This window comes from Rousettus aegyptiacus, unplaced genomic scaffold (assembly GCF_014176215.1).
Source record: "Rousettus aegyptiacus isolate mRouAeg1 unplaced genomic scaffold, mRouAeg1.p scaffold_m13_p_3, whole genome shotgun sequence".
Lineage (NCBI taxonomy): Eukaryota > Metazoa > Chordata > Mammalia > Chiroptera > Pteropodidae > Rousettus > Rousettus aegyptiacus.
In genome coordinates this window covers 99,796,390-99,813,382 of record NW_023416306.1, presented here as the reverse complement: position 1 = coordinate 99,813,382, position 16,993 = coordinate 99,796,390, and the positions used below count along the sequence as shown (strand labels likewise).

At 32.9% G+C, this 16,993-nt stretch overlaps 1 protein-coding gene and 1 non-coding gene across 6 annotated transcripts in view; one reads left to right on the top strand and one right to left on the bottom strand.

Annotated features, from left to right (window-relative positions):
• STRN3 (striatin 3) overlaps positions 1 to 16,993 on the bottom strand; it is a 76,185-nt gene that overhangs the window by 44,014 nt on the left and 15,178 nt on the right. For 4 of the 5 annotated variants that reach the window (XM_016123606.2, XM_036238608.1, XM_016123604.2 and 1 more), the window contains exons 2-3: positions 1,695 to 1,798; positions 1,190 to 1,263 (exon numbers count right to left, since the gene is read on the bottom strand). In XM_016123606.2, the coding sequence (XP_015979092.1) occupies positions 1,190 to 1,263; positions 1,695 to 1,798 (178 nt within the window). Of the gene's footprint in view, positions 1 to 1,189; positions 1,264 to 1,694; positions 1,799 to 2,237; positions 2,454 to 16,993 lie in introns of those variants that run through there. The other variant, XM_036238609.1, reaches the window with a different exon arrangement.
• LOC118601090 lies at positions 5,074 to 5,176 on the top strand. Its single transcript, XR_004950190.1, has one exon. It is a non-coding gene; the product is annotated as a U6 spliceosomal RNA (small nuclear RNA).

Genomic DNA, 16,993 nt, shown 5'->3' with positions numbered 1-16,993 from the left:
GATCTACTTTGTTATTATTGTGTCTCCTAAAAATAAAATACTTGATGTTATCTTATTCATCAATTTGATGAAGTTTTAATAGTTAAGTTTAAAACAAGTTTATTTTTATCTGACTTCAGTTGTGCGTAGAGAGATTTATCTGCTAATTATTTCACTTTGTACAAACTGTTGCACTAAGAATTCTGACTCTGGCTCTGGGAACAATGTGCCTGCAACTAGCCTCCTTCCTCACATTTACGCAGACTATTTGGGGGACAATCCTTGATTTCTAGAAGGTGATGGTTTATTTTGTGACTATTCTAGCCATAATTTACATAAGTTTTATTGTCCCTACCATATATATGCTTTTACTCTTTAGATATGGAAACAACTATTGTACATCCAAATAAAGACATCTTTTTCTCGTCTTAGTAATAGCATCCAAGAACAGCAAAGAATTCAACTTGTACCATCAAAATGTGCATGTAAATGGGTTTTAAATATACGTGAGAAACTGCTAGAAATATTTCCAAATATTATATAAATCAAACCATTCCTTACTTATTAGACTTTTAGACTACTCAAGTTGTAATTATACAGAACCCTAAAATAAACACTATATAGTTAGTTCTTTCCTATATCTAGCCCTCTCTTCCCTGCATAATTGTTCGTCAGATACTCTCAGATTCACTATCTGTTTAGAAAAGAACAAGGCCAATGTGAGATAACTGTTTCCTTCTTATTCCTTATTCAGCTGCCACTATAGTTTCCTAATTCAATTAAATACCCAATTTTTTTAGTATTAAAATGAGTCAATGACAGCCTCTCCAGATAAAAATAACTTTTTAATAAAAATGTAAGCCTATATAAGATGGAACAAGAATTGCCTACAGATGGAGGAAGAGTTATTTATTACTTCATTACCTTCCACCTCTTAATTGCTATCAAAAATGCATCCAGTTTTACATAGGTCTTGATACAAGGAAAACAGGACAAAATATCTCAAGGCTGAGATGTAGATAAAACTACTTACTTTTATTCATTTATTATTTTCCCCAAAATTTTAGACAGAAGTACAACAGTCAACCATTTGACTGACCAATGCAACTAAGGTAAAATGGGGGGTGAGGGGTAGAACATATATGTTAAATAAAAATGAGCTTAAACAAGTTTTTCTTGAAGGAGGGCCATAAATAAGAATAGAGTTTACCTGATTCAAAGGTTGGCATTTTCAAATCACCTTGGTTCAGTTCTGTGCCATATTTTAATTTGTGATACTTGGCCCTGAAAAATTTAAAAATAAATTGTTGAAAGAAAAAAAAAATTTCTTTTTCTACACAGTTTCTCCAATAACAACTAAAACATGGTATGAATGTCTGTTTCTTTAAACTTTATTTGCAAAAGAAGCTGGAGAAAAAATGTACTGCTCTAAAAGGAAAAAAAATAGGTAAATTATCCAGCTAACATATATACCCAGTTAACGAAAAAATTTTGTTTTTAAAAAATTCCAAAACTTAAATTCTATAACAAAAAGTTACTTCAATTTAAGGATTTTAATTACTCTTTCTTTTCTCATATAAGAATCAAATCAAAATATCACCTTGTATTTTGAACAAGGTTTTGTATCTTTCAAAGAGCTTTCAAATACCTTGTACAATGATATAAAAGAGGATAATGTCTTCATTTATTTTATTCATATAATGAGACACACATACCTTTCTTGTTTTAATGCATATTCTAACATCTTTATTCTTCTTACTAAATCCTTCTTCAAATTTTCTTGACCTTTTCTTTCTCCTTGCAAAAATGCTATTCGGGCCTAAAAATATAAATGGTCCACTTATTTTCATTTTTTCTTAACTATACATAGGAAACTGAAAAAAGGAAATGATAAAGGTAAACTTCTACACTTTTATTTATCACCGCAAGACTTAAAATTCACAAAACTAGTTGACCAAACTTTCTGTCAGATAACATGAGCACTTTAAAAATAAACTACAAATTAACTACTTCCTTATAATCCTTAAGGTCACTAATATTAATAATTTTACATAACCTTGCAAGAAAATTTTATACATAAAAATTGTATCTAATTCCTAACATATCAGAAGGAACTAAAAAGCAATATTATATTCACAAGCAGATATATGTTTGCCCCAAAATGAGATGTTTCAATAAACAGTAATACTACCTCAAAAGCATTTATTTCATGGAATACTTAAAAATTTATAATCTTTTTTTTTTATCATTATACTCACCCATTCCAAACTGTTTCAATTCTTGAAACAACAATGCCAGAGTACTGCAAATACAGCAGTCCCCTACAAATCTGAGAAGGAGGGATATGTTCCAAAATCCCTAGTAGATGCTTGAAATCTGGGATGGTACCAAACCATATATATGTTTTTTCCTATACATACTATGATAAAGTTTAATTTATAAATTAGGCATAATAGATATAAAAACAACTAATAGTAAAAAAGAACAATTATAACAATTTAATGTAATAAAAGTTATGTGAATATGGTCTGTCTCTGAAAAACGACATGGCTACTAAGTGACTTTACGGGCAGGTAGCATATACATCATGGATACCCTGGAAGAAGGGATGATTCACATCCTGAGCAGGAAGGTGCAAAATAGCTGAAGATTTTATGATGCTACTCTGAACGGAGTGCAATTTAAAACTTAAGAACTGCTTATTTCTGACATTTTCCACTTAGTATTTTTAGACTAAGGTTGATAACTAAGTAATATTCCATTGTATATATGTACCAAGGACACTTCGGTTGTTTCCACGTGTTGGCCACCATGAACAACGGTGCTATGAACATCAGGTTGCAAATATCTTGCAGATAAATGTTTTCAAGTTTTTTGAGTAATTATCCAGAAGAGGGATTGCTGCATCATATGGTAATTTTATTCTTAATTTTTTGAGAAACCTCCAGACTGTTTTCCATAGTGGCTGTACCAATTTACATAAAACTGGAAGCAACGAACAAACACGACAGACTCATGGACACGGACAGTGGATTAACGGTTACCACAAGCGAGGGGGGTAGAGAAGGTAGAAAGGGGTAAAGGGGGTCAAATACTTGCTGACACAAGGAAATTTAACTTTGGGTGGTGAATACACAATGCAATATACATATGACATATTATTGAATTGTATTCTTGAAATCTATTTGATCTCATTAACCAATGCCACTCCAGTAAGTTTAATAGAAAAAGGGGGGGGGAGGGGAATCAACAAAAATAATTACAGGAAAAAAAAAATCAGTGAAGCTGATTCTTTGAAATAAATCAAAATTAACTTCTAAGTGAACTAATCAAGAAAAGACACAAATTAATAACAAATATGAAAGAAGAGTCATTAGTAAAGATCTTACAGATACTGTTTGGCTAATAAAGAAATATCATGAACTCTATGCCCACAAACATTTTTAATTTACTGAGGTAACACTGGTTAATAACATTAAACTTTAGGTGTCCAACATTATAATTAGATATCTATATACTCTACTGTATGCTCACCACCAAATATCCAGCTTCTTCCATTATCATATATTTGACAAATATTTTTTAAATTATAGTTGACATACATTATATTAGTTTCAGTTGTACAACATAGTGATTTGACATTTATATATACTTTATGAAGTGATCTCCATAAGTCTAGTAACCATGTGTTGCCATATAGTTATTACAATATTACTGACTATATTCCCTATGCTGAACATTAAATCCCCATGACTTACTTTATAATTGGATATTTGTACCTTTATTTCCCTTCGGTTTTTTTTTTTTTTTTTTTTTTTTTTTTTTTTTTTTTTTTGCCCTTCTCCTACCTCCCCTCCCCTCTGGCAACCATTAGTTTGTTTTCTGTGTCTACGAGTCTGTTTCTGCATTGTTTATTTATTTTGCTTTTTTAGATTCCACATATAAGTGAAAACATACTGTAGTTGTCTTTCTGAGTTATTTCACTTAGTATAATACCCTCTAGGTCCATCCATGTCTTTTGGCAAATGTCAAGACTTCATTTTTTTTATGGCTGAGTAATATTTCTCTTTCTCTCTGTGTACATATACTCCCACATCTTCTTTATCCATTAACCTATCAATAGGCACTTAAATGCTTCCATATCATGGCTATTTTAAGTAAAGCTTCAATGAATACAGGAACGCATATATATTTTTGAATTAGTGTTTTCAATTTCTTTGGCTAAATGCCCAGAAGTGAAATTGCTATAGTTCTAAGTTTTTTAGGAATCTATGCCCACACATTTGATAACTCAGATGAAATGGACTAATTACCTGGAAGATACAATCTACCAAAATTCATACAGGTGAAATAGATCATTTGAATAGTCCTCTATTAAAGAAATCGAACCAATAATAATCTTCCAAACCAGAAGGCACCAGGCCCTGATGGGCTCACTGGTGAATGCTACCAAACATCTAAGGAAGAAATGATACCAATTCTCTACATCTATTTTAGGAAACAGAAGCAGAGGGTATACTTGGTAACTTACTTAATGTAAGTCAGCATGACCCTAATACCAAAACTAGACATCACAAGAAAGGAAAACCACCGACCAACATCTCTCATGAACACAGATGTAAAAATCTTCCACAAAATATTAACAAACTGAATCTAACACACTCCACCCCCCCCACACAAATACACACGGTGTGTGCACGCACATACATGTGAAGAGAGAAAATATTACATAACAAGTACAAATCAATTCAGGTTATTTCAAGTATGCAAGGCTGGTTCAACATCTGAAAGATTGTTGATGTAACCTCTATCATTAATTGGCTAAACAGGCTAAAAAAGAAAAGGAATAGGACCATATTAATAAATTCGGAAAAAGCATCTAACAAACTCGAACACCATGACAAAACCCCTCAGCAATCTAATGATAAGAACATTTGCAACTTGATAAAGGTCATCTACCAGAAACCTACTGCTAAGTATCCTAATATTTAATAGTAAGAAACTAGATGCTTTCCCTCCTAATATTGGGAACAAAGAAAGGATGGCCCCTTTCCCCACTCTTACTCAAATCAACATCACGCTCCAAGTCCTAGCTAATGCAACAGACAAGAACATTTTAACTGGAATGATACACAGAGGATTAGCATGGCCCCTGCTCAAGGATGTCCCACAAATCTTTGAAGTGTTCCATTAAAAAAGAGAGAGAGAACTTTAAAGTGTACAGATTGAGAGGGAAGAAATAAGACTCTGTCTGCAGATGACACAACTATCTACATAGACAATTTTAAAGAATTAACAACATCGTCATCATCAACAACAAAAAAACTCCTGGATCTAATAAGCAATTATAGCAAGGATGTAAGATACAAGATTAATATACAAAAGTTAACTGTCTTCCTATGTATCAGCAATGAACAACTGGAATTTGAAAGTGAAACTAAAAATACATTCGTATTAGAAAACATCATTATATTAGAACTAAAAAAATGTAGATATAAAGCTAACAAAAGATACACAAGGATCTATAAGGAAATATGCAAAAAAAATCTGCTGAAAGAAATCAAAGATCTATATAAGTGAAGAGATATTCCAGATATGTATATTACGTGGATAGAAAGACTTGGTATTTTGAGATGTCAAGTCTTCCCAACTTGATCTGTAGATTCAATGAAATCCCAAGGAAAAGCCCAGCAACAAAAATTCCAATTATTTTGTGGAAATAGACAAACTGATTCTACACTTTATGCAAAAGGCAAAAGACCCAGAATAGCCAACGTAATACGGAAGTGTAACAAAGTCAGAAGATTGACCCTACCAGACTTAAAGACTTACTCACTGTATCTATGTAGCTGTATCTCTCTCCCTCCTACCTCCCCCCATATGTAAAATACATACATTTAAACTATACTATGTACATACATTAAAGTGTATAATATATATTAAATGTACAGTACATAACTATTAAACTTCTAGAAGATAACAAAAGAGAAAATCTAGGTCACCTTAGGTTTGGTGATAAGTTTCTAAATACAAAAACCAAAAGCATGAAAAAAATTGATAAAGTGGACTTTATTAAAATTGAAAACACTTGTTTTCTAGAAAAGACACTATTAGAAGAATGAAAATACCAGAAACTGGGAGAAAATATTTCCAAAATACCAAAGAATTCTTAAAACAACTATTAATAACCAAATCTAATCAACAACCCAAGTTTTAAAAGGGCAAAAGATAAGGACACCTCACCAAAGAAGAGATATAGATGGCAAATTAAGCACATAAAAATATGCTCCACAAAATCACTGTTATCAGGAAAATGCAAATTAAAACAATGAGATACCACTGCACATCCATTAGAATGGCTGAAATTCAAAACGCTGACCAGGATGTGAAATAACACAAACTGTCATTCATATGTGGGGAAATGCGAAACAGTACAGCAACTTTAGAATACTCTTTGGCAGTTTATTACAAATTAACATACTCTTACCATGAGATCTAGCAATCAAACCCTTTGGTACCAATATAAATTAACCGAAAATCCGTATCCAAAAAAATCTGCACCTGAGTGTTTAAACCTGCTTTATTCATAACTGCCAAAACTTGGAATTGACCGAGACATCCTTCAATAGATCAATGGTTAAAGAAACTGTGGTATATCCATACACGAGACTATTATTCAGCAATGAAAAGGAATGATCTATCAAGCCATGAAAAGACAGGGAGGAATCTTAAATGTATATTCCTAAGTGAAAGAAGCCAGTCTGAAAAATTAACATACTGCATGATTCCAACCATAAAATGTTCTAGAAAAGACTAAACTATAGACAACAAAATACAACAATGCCAAGCATTTGGGGATAAGGAAGATAAATAGGTAAGCGCAGGGAATTTTTAGAGGCGGTAAAAAGACATATTCTGTATGTTGTGAATCCGCAACATTGTGCTTTGCCAAAACCCATAAATGAGTACAACACAGAACAAACCTTAAATTATGCACTTTAGTTAATAAAGTATCAAAAGTGGTTCATTAATTGGAGACAATGTAACACACTAATGCAAGATTTTAATAGAGGAAAACAGGGTTTGGGGCAGGGACATGACACACATGGGACTTCTATGACTCGATTTTCTGCCATTTCTAAAATTGTTTAAAATAAAGTATTAATTAACAAGTGCTGATAAGAATGTGGAGAAATCAGATCTCTTGTGCTGATGAGATTGTAATATGATGCAACTATTATGTAAAACAGTATGGAGGTTCCTCAAAAAGTCAAAAATAGAACTAGTTACTCCACTTCTGGGCACATATCCAAAAGAATTGAAAGCAGGGTCTTGAAGAGGTATCTGTGCATCCATATTCATAGCAGCCCTATTCACAACAGCCAAGAGGTAGAAGCAACCCAACTATCCATCAGTGGATGAATGGATCAACAAACTGTGGTATATACATACAAAAAATATATATTATTCAGCCTTAAAAAGCAAGGAAATCCTGTCACATGCTACAATAACATGGTATATCAAATAAGGAAGTCACGAAAAGACAAATACTACATGAATCCACTTCTATGAGGTTTTGAAAATGGTCAAATTGATAGAAACAGAAAATAGAATGGTGGTTACTAGGGAGATAGAGGTGAGGAACTGATGTTTTTAATGGGTTTAATGTTTCAGATTTGCGAGATTAAAAAGCTGTGGAGATTTGTTTCACAACAATGTGACTATACATTACACTACTAATTGTACACCTAAACATGGTTAAGATAGTAAATGCTTTTTAATGCAATTTTTAAAAAGTATTTTAAAAAATTAAGTCTTAAAAAAAGGGCAAACCACATGGAAGATATTTGCAAAACATATAGCAGAGGATGGGCTCATAAACATAATTTCTACCTACTCTCCAAAATGATATACCAACAAATAAAAACAGACAGCCCGATGGAAATACTGTTAAAAGACTTATACTACCAGATCACAAGATACAAAACAGTTCTCAACCTAACAGTATTCAGAGAAGTAAAATTAAAAATACAATATAATAACGATACTAGATTGGCTAAAAAAAATTTAATCTAACAGCACTATTTGTTGAGGAAGTCATGAATCAACCTATAGTCTCATAAACAACTTATGGGGCCATAAACTGGTACAGCCTCTTTGGAAAAGTTTTGCATTATCTATTAAAGTCGAAGATACATTAAAACCAAAAAACTGTTAGACATATACCCAAAAGAAATGTGTGTATGGATGTACATACTAGGAGACATAATAAAATCTTCACAGGACCATTTTTAATAGTAGCCAAAGACTGCAATCTAAATATCCATTAAAAAACAAACTGTGGTATATTAGTACAATGAAATCCTATATAGTACAGAAAATAAATGACAGCTACACACAATGCAGATGAACCAATGTTAGAAAAGAAGCAAGACATGACACAACATGTATATGATTCCATTTACAGAATGCTCACTATCAGGCAAAATTAAACTAATGAGCAATGCACACTTAGATAACAAAGAAACAATTCTACAAAAATGACAGAATACTGGCTACCCTTCCGTGAGAAGGAGGCAGTATCATTTGAAAGGGGCAGGTTGTAAGGCTTCTGGGGTGTTGGCAATGCTCTGTATCTTGACCTCTCCAAGAGTGATATCATGGTTGTTCTCTTTATAACTGGTTAAACTGTGTGATTATGTTTTATACACTTTTTGTATTTATTCACAATTTTAAAATGTTTAAAAAATTAATCTCACTCTTAAGGGTAAGAATTAAAGAGTACATTTTATTATGAAGATAAAGTCAAAGATCTAGGTCCTTAGTTAAGAGGAAAAAAACATTCTACAATAAAATGCATAGTAACTTCAGTAAAGAACTTCTTTAAGAACCATATATTTTAATTTTTTTATTGCCAAACTCAACTAATTTTAACATGTTCCTAATTATTTGATTTCATGGGTATAAAAGTACATAGAAAATTAACCTGAAATTCATTATTACAAATATACTGTACAGGCAAAAAATGAACTTTTATAAATGTTTCCATATCCGATCTCAGTTAATTTGGAGTAACAAATCTTATTACTGATTTTTAAGATAATCTCTCTTCCTTTGAACATAGGTGAAGGTATTCACTGGACTTATTTATCACTTGAGTTTATTCAACAATCAGCGTGTGGTTATAACATGACAATCTAAAGAAATTACTTAATATTGACAACAGATAACTTTTAACAGCAAATGTCTCCAGTGCAAATGATCAACACTGATTCAGCTAGTATCGGCCTAAAGTTATTTCACGATTACTGCAGTTTCCAATGTTTCTAAAATAAAATTATCTCATTTAAAACAAAGAAATAAATTACTTAATAAAATGTTTTACTGTAAGAGTTTTCTTATTTTAAACAAAATTTAAACTAAACACAAACACTAGCTATAAGTGAGTTTTCTTTAATGATTTTAAGACATTCTTTAGAACTATTGGAAAACTGAGATGTTTAGAAACTACACCACCACCACTGGAGAACTTTAACATCCAAGGAATTAACAAAATTGAGTTTACTTTAGGTTTGGAAGCAAAGTAAAGGAAAAGTCAGGTTATAACAACCAATAATAAATTATTAACACCACTATTTAAAGTGGTGGGCTATTAACAAATGTTAGTATCCTCTTCCCTTAATGGTCAACTAAAATTATACATGTGATTCTATTCCAAGCACTTAAATACTTCAGGTAAAGAAAGGTTCAGTTGTAAATAATTTAAGCTATAACTATAAAGAGTCAACTAGCTCACTGGCGTTTTATATAAAACATAAAATACAAAAAAAAAAAATCCATATCACACAAAGGTTTGAAAATCTAGCTAACAGAATCATCGAGGAGCTTAGATTTTAAACACATAACACACACTTAGCCTCATATTTTAGTGTACTGAGGCACACTGCATGGAAATCTATATAAACATCTAGTAATACAGTCGGCTCCCCACTTTAAGTGCATGCAAAAGGCATAGTCCTTTCAAGAAGAAGAAAAAGCTTGCTTAAATATATAACCTATAAATATTCTCATTTTCCGTTCCATTTTCCAACTTTATACCTAGCTAAGAATTCCAGGGAAAAGAGAAACACTAACAAAATAATAAGATTTCCAGAGGTAAATAAAACCTCTATTTTTGGTGGGAGAAAGGATCTTTCCTTTCCATCTGGCTGAAGCCATCAGGTAAGCCAAGACGAGCACTTACAAGTACTTTCAGGAGCTATGGAGGAAAAAGCAGTCCGAAGCAAAGTGCTTTCTTCTCAGGGTGCTCTGCTGGCACTACCACTAGCTCTCTGTGCTCCACAGGGCTCTCTACCCCACCTAGCACAATAAAATGTGCAGGCTGAGATACGAAGCCAAGTAAGGTTATGTCATATATCGGATTCATGTGCCTACAGTGGCCACAAACGCCCAGTTCCTTAGGGTGAGATCTATGACAAGCCTGTCCATCATGGTGTTAACCAGATAAAGTTTGCTTGAAGCCTTCAATCTGTTGCTGAGGAGCAAGCTGGACACCACTGTGGGGCTCCGAGAGTCCTGAGTTCTTACTGAATTATATAAATTCTTTGAGGTTAACGTCATTGATCCTTTCCATAAAGCTATCAGATGTAATCCTGACACCCAACCAGTCCACAAGCACAGGGAGATGTGAAGGCGGACGTCTGCAGGCCACAAGAGCTGTGGCCTCGAAAAGTGCCCCAAGTTCCACATTATTGGTGGTTCTCGTAGCTTGGAGAAGACGCCATACTTTGCAGCTCCACTGCTAATGTAAGTAATGTTTATTAAAATTCTTACTTAATAAACAATTTGGGTCAGTCATGTCTGTTTAAAAGTGTTCTGTTAAAAACTAGTTGTCTGCAGATTTTTTTCATGAATAAACTATCAAATTATGAAAGTGCAATAATGTTTGAAGACTAAGTGATAGTCTTGTTTCTCATAAACATTTTTGTCTGCTTTATCTTATTAAGGAGTTTATATGTCAGTGTTTAAAATGCTTTGATATAATAGGTGTAAAATAAATTCTGTGAAAAAGGAGTACAGAACTAGTCATGTAGATTTGTTGGTGCATATGATGAAACTACAGTATTACTGGGGTAATGCAATGCTCTTCTGGTTTATTCTCAAGAGGCTATTTTTTGTAGTTTGGAAAGCACAAATATTTTAAATTGTGTATTGCCTGAAAATGTGAAGGATGGATATCCTAATCTGTTCTCATGATTATATGTAGAAAAATGAAAGTTGACTAGGAGTCCCACATTTTTAGATTTAGCCTAATATTCAATTTATAAAACTGCTACTCCTGAAATGAAAAAAATTTAAAAGAATGCCACCATTATTAGGAAAATAGAAGAATCCTGTTGCAAGAGGGTTCTCCTACAAATGAAACATCCTGGTTAACCGAAATAAAATTGGTTTGGTCTCCATAGTACCACTAAAGTTCACATAAAAGAAAGAAAGCAGCAACTGGTTCAATCCCATGACTCCATAGGATATGCAGAAAACTGAATTTCATGCAGAGTTGTCAGTAATGGTAATTACACTGGTATATATCAAAACTGATGGAAATTAAACATAAAGTAAATGAGAAAAAATTACTAGTCTTAAAGTTTGTTGTGTTAATTTGTGACCATTATGAACCCTCTAGCCACCTTAGGGGAAAAAAATGTGGTTGACTTTACTTAAAAGTACCTCATTACTTAGTCCAATCAGTCTAACAAGTCATCTTGGGTCAACCCACTTTATCCATTATTCCCATAAGGCTATTGAGAAAAGTCATGTAGTTGGTGTCAATACAAATTCATGGTTTCTGATCTAACTTTATGTATAGTTATTTTTCTCATCCCTGCTCAAACTACCCTCAAAATTCTTACCATTCCACAAACTTTCTATGCTTTCAGTTGTGCCCACTTTAAAGCAAAACACAACATTGTTTTCCAGGATGAATTAGTGTGTGTAGAAAATACAGACAAGGAATTGTCCCAATTTCTAATTCTGGATTTGCTTGCTTAAGAAGAGGTAGTTTGACCCCAATAAACTTAAAAAGAAGAGGTAGTTTGATGCAAAAATCTAACTGCTAGTTTCCTTCAACTAATTTTTCTCCTATTTTCTTCAGGGGTCTTAAAATTCCCAGTTAAACAATTTCCAGAAAACATGTAGTAGATTCATAAAACCTCCTGACACCAAAATTTTTTTCCATTCAAAAATCTTAAATCATCTATTTAGTATGTAGGGGTTGAGTCAACTAAAGAAATGTCAGTAAAACTAAAGAAAAAAAAAACACTATATTTTTAGCTCTTCTATTTATAATAAAAGCTAAAACAAAATTTAATAAAAATACCACCGCCACCCTCTAAAATCACAATGTCATTTTACACAGCAATAGCTGGTTTGCTTCAAACCAACCAAATCATGTCTAAGCTAAGACTAAGTAGACTCTGTTACTTCTAACACATTTTATTGTTATTTATGTATCTTTGAAAAGAGAAGGAAGTTATTTTTGGAATATGGGTTTAAATTTTTCAAAAACTGACTAAGTAGAAGAAACTTCCATTAAATGACTTTCAGCTGTGTGTGTGTGTGTGCGCGCTGCTGAGATTCTTTGGGGAAGCCAATAATGAGAATGTTGACTAAATGAAAGATTACATATTATCAAAAAATAACAAAATGGTTTTCATAGCACTTTACAATTAAAGGGGAGGAAAAACACCTTTCTTGTGATTGGAGGGCAAACTTACATTCTCAAGACTGGAATGTTTCTTGAAACCATTTTTTAAACCCCCAGAGATATTTCAAATTTCATAATAAATATTAATAGGTTACAAATAATAAAAAATAATTCTATAAGCAAGTTTTCAAGTTTTCAAGAACAGCGGCTTAGATTAATTTATTACTCTTTCTCTTAAAACTCGAAACATTTTGAGTAATCAAGTACAGCAATTACTGAACAGGCAAACTATTTAAAATCATTACAAATCTTAAGAAAAAAGACTTAGCTAGGTAGTATAATTTTCAGCAGACGCCCAAACTTCTCTACCAAAACCCTTTAGGCCAGATATGTCCTGGAAATTATTAGTAAAGTGTATATACCACATATTATATAACACCCTATCCAATGCAAATTGTAGCAATAACAAAATCAAACAAATACAACAAAATATATGAGTTTTCAGTAAATGGGATAACTGTCACTTCAGGTAAGGTTTCTGCCATTAAATGGTTAACAAAAACCTTTTGATTTTCATAACTTTTGGACTTGAGAATTGTAAAGGAAAAGCTATTGTAAATAATAACCATCACGAATATTTGTCAAGTATACCACGTGCCAGTTTTAAGTATTTAAGTGTATGCACTTACTTATTCCTCATAATGATCCTATGAGTTGGTATTATTTCCCCCCTTTACAGAAGAGACAAAAAGGGTAAAGAAGTTAAGTAACTTGGTCACTATCACAAGAATAACAGTGGAGGCACTAAGACTTAAAGACTTAAATAGGTCTGTCTCACCCCATGTCAAGGCATGCAATTTTTCCCTGTTTCACACTATTATGAAACATTAATTCCACATGCTAGAAAATCATTTGGTCTTTACTTAACTTAAAAGCATCTTATTCATTCAGACTACCTCTATTCTTTTCCTTAATATTAGTCCTCAAGAAACAAACAGTATTATTTGGCACCACCGAAAATAAATACAAATTCTAACTTGAGAGTCAAGTAAAAAACAACATTCGGTTGTGATACATACAGATGATCCAAAACATGTTTAAGATAATTTACCATTGAAACTAAAATTCTAAATTTTTAAATTCTAGAGCACTTTCAGACCTCGTCTGAAAATCATGTTCACTGTATAATTCTGCCAGCAAATAGTGAAAAGATAATTCCATTATCTGATAACCCATAGCCATCAAGGAAGAAGTTTCCAAAGCTATCATCTTCCAGGAAGGTTAAAAATAAATGAGACTGGTCAGTCCAAAATAATTTCAGGGGTAATGAAAAGGACAGACTCCAGAAGTTGACTTTATTATTATTACTGCTGTTGCTAATGAAGCATCCACATAGTAACACTGTTCCAAGGGGCAACAAGATGACTTCAAAGGCCATTACATACTCTTGCTGGTCCAGAATCCTAATATTCTCTTCTCAGGAATTATAAAAAACTGAGTAAGGAAGTTGATAAAAGAAACTAGTCTAAGAGTTTAGAAACCTACATTCTAATCTTTACTTGTCACTAGCTTTATAACCCTTTATCTCTCCTCCTCTGCCTCCTCATTTGTCAAATGAGAGGGCTGAATTAGATGTCTTTCTAAGATCTGCTAGCTGTAAATTTCAATCCCTATGATTAGCACCTCAGGATTCTATAATGACATTTCTGATATTAAAATGGTTAACTCATTATTTATACACATCAAAACTAAAACAGTTCAGTTGGTTTCAGAAAGAACTGTCCATCTTATTATGAATAAAATATATACAACCTGAGAGAATTTTACTTCACCACTTTCTCATTAGAAAAACTGATTCATTAAATAAGAATATTACCACAATTAAAAAACAATTTAAGGAAACGTTTAAAGAACACATTTATGTGAAAATTAACAGCCACTACAGGGGGCAGAACTGGGCTGGAACTCCTTAAAAAGTCCCATTCCCAAAGAACTGTCATTTGACATGTCTGGTAGTTCCCTGGAAGACTCTAGTAGCAAAGCTGTCTTTGTTTGACCTTACTCTGAGCTCATCCAGTACTAATGTCTTCTCATCTGGTGATTTAAGTCAAAAACCATCCGAGGCATTTGTTAAACACTGTAGCTGCCTGAGGTGAGTGACAATATTTAGGGCAATCGGATAATAAAAAAGCTTAACAGGAAAAGCTGAGAATGAGATATCCATGGAGACTTTGGAAAGCTTCAAGATATTCATGGAAATCTAGAAGGCCAAAATCATGTGTAACCTTTGCACATGCTCAAAAAAGACCTAAGAAGGCTCTCAACTCTTACTTCTGGCTCACCTTTAGTCTCTGAATGAGCAGAAGACAACAGAGCTATATACTGTCTGGCTGAGTGTTAAAGGCATGTCACACCACACACACAGACGCCTCAGCAAAGACTGGAAGACTTTCATGTCCCAGGCATCCAAGGAAATCTCTACCTATTCATTAGCTTAACCACTAAGCTAACTGAGCAGACTTCGGTAACCATATACGACAAAAACATATAGACTTTTTAGTATTAGTTCCCAAAAGTCACTAAACATAATAATAAACAGCAACAATAAATAATTCTGGGGAGAAGGGAGAATCTAATTTCTACAGTTGGTACATTGTTTAAAATGTTCAGTTTCCAACAAAAAATTATGAAGCATGAAAGAAGACAAGAAAGTATGGTCTATATACTGGGAGTTAGGGTGGGGTAGGCAGTCAATATAAACTGCTCCCTAGGAAGCCCAATATTAAACTTACTAAACTAAGACTTTAAATTCGCTTTTTAAAATATGTTAAAACTAATAAAAGAAACTATGTCTAAAGAGCTAAAGGAGAGTATGAGAACAGTGTCTCGCCAAAGTGAGAATATCAACAAAGACAAATTTATTTTTTAAAAATACAAAATAGAGATTATAAATTTGATATAGTAAATAAAATGAAAAATTCAACAGGGGGTACAAACAGAAAATATGAGCAGGCAGAAGAAACAATCAGCAAACTTGATGATATGTCCAATGAGATCAGCCAGTCTCAAGAACAGAAAGAATAAAGAATTAAGGAAAATGAACAGAGCCTCAGAAACCTGTAGGACATCATTAGGAACACCAACATACATGTAATGGAGAGGAGAGAGAGAGAGGAAAAAGGGTGGAATATTTGAAAGACATTAAAAGAATTTCAAGGAGAGTAAATTCAAGAGATCCACACAAACATCAAAATCAAACTGCCAAAAGCCAGTGAAAAAGAGAATTATCTTGATAACATATAGAAAAAAAACTACTCAACACAAAGGATCCTCCCCAAATTAAACCATTTTCTCATCAGAAACCATGAAGGCAGCGGGACGACATATTCAAGGTGGTGCAAGAAAAAGACTCTCAACCAAAAATTCTATATCCTTCAAAACTGAAGGAGAAATAAACATTCCCAATAAATGAAACTGAGAAAGCTTGTTACTACTAGATTTACCCCAAAAGAAATACTAAAAGGAGCCCTCCAAGCTGAAATAAAAGGACACTGAACAGTAATTCAAATCCACATGAAAAATACAAAGCACCAGTACAGGTAACATCACAGATAACTATAAAAAACAGTATAAATATATTTGTAACTTTTTTTCTCTTACCTGATTTTAAAAGCTTTTGTATGCTATCATTAAATTGTTATTAATCTAAACTAGATAAAATGCTAACTATAATCTCTAGTACAACCATAACGCAAATAAGTCAAAAAAACATATACAGTAAAAGAACAAGGAGTTAAAATGGTACACTAAAAAAATATTTAACATAAAGGCAGTAATGGAAGGAGAGGAACAAAAGTTATCTAATCCTCAGCAGTGAGGTCTTCCCCAGGGACCCTGCTTAAAAACAGTAATCTCTGACACATAGAACCATTCTGTGTCTATCCCCCTTCTCTCCTTTACTTTCCTCTACAGCATTTATCACCAGCTAACAAACCTTCTTTTCTTTTTCTACACACTAAGATTAATGCTCCAAGAAGGCAGGAGCTTTATTTTGTTTATAGCTTTATCCCCACTGCCTCACACACACCTACTGAGTAGGTCCTTGATAAACAATCAATGAATAAACTAATGAATAACCAGTAGAGATAAGCTTTATAAGAAATGTCCTCCGTTTTAAAAGCAGCCTAAGAGAAAGGGGTATGTGTACATATGTACTATTTGTATATTTGGTAGCAGGGATATAAATAACTCCCCAATTGATGGGGTTTCTTTCTTTGTTAAATAGGAGGTAAAGACATCTGAGTTAGAGGG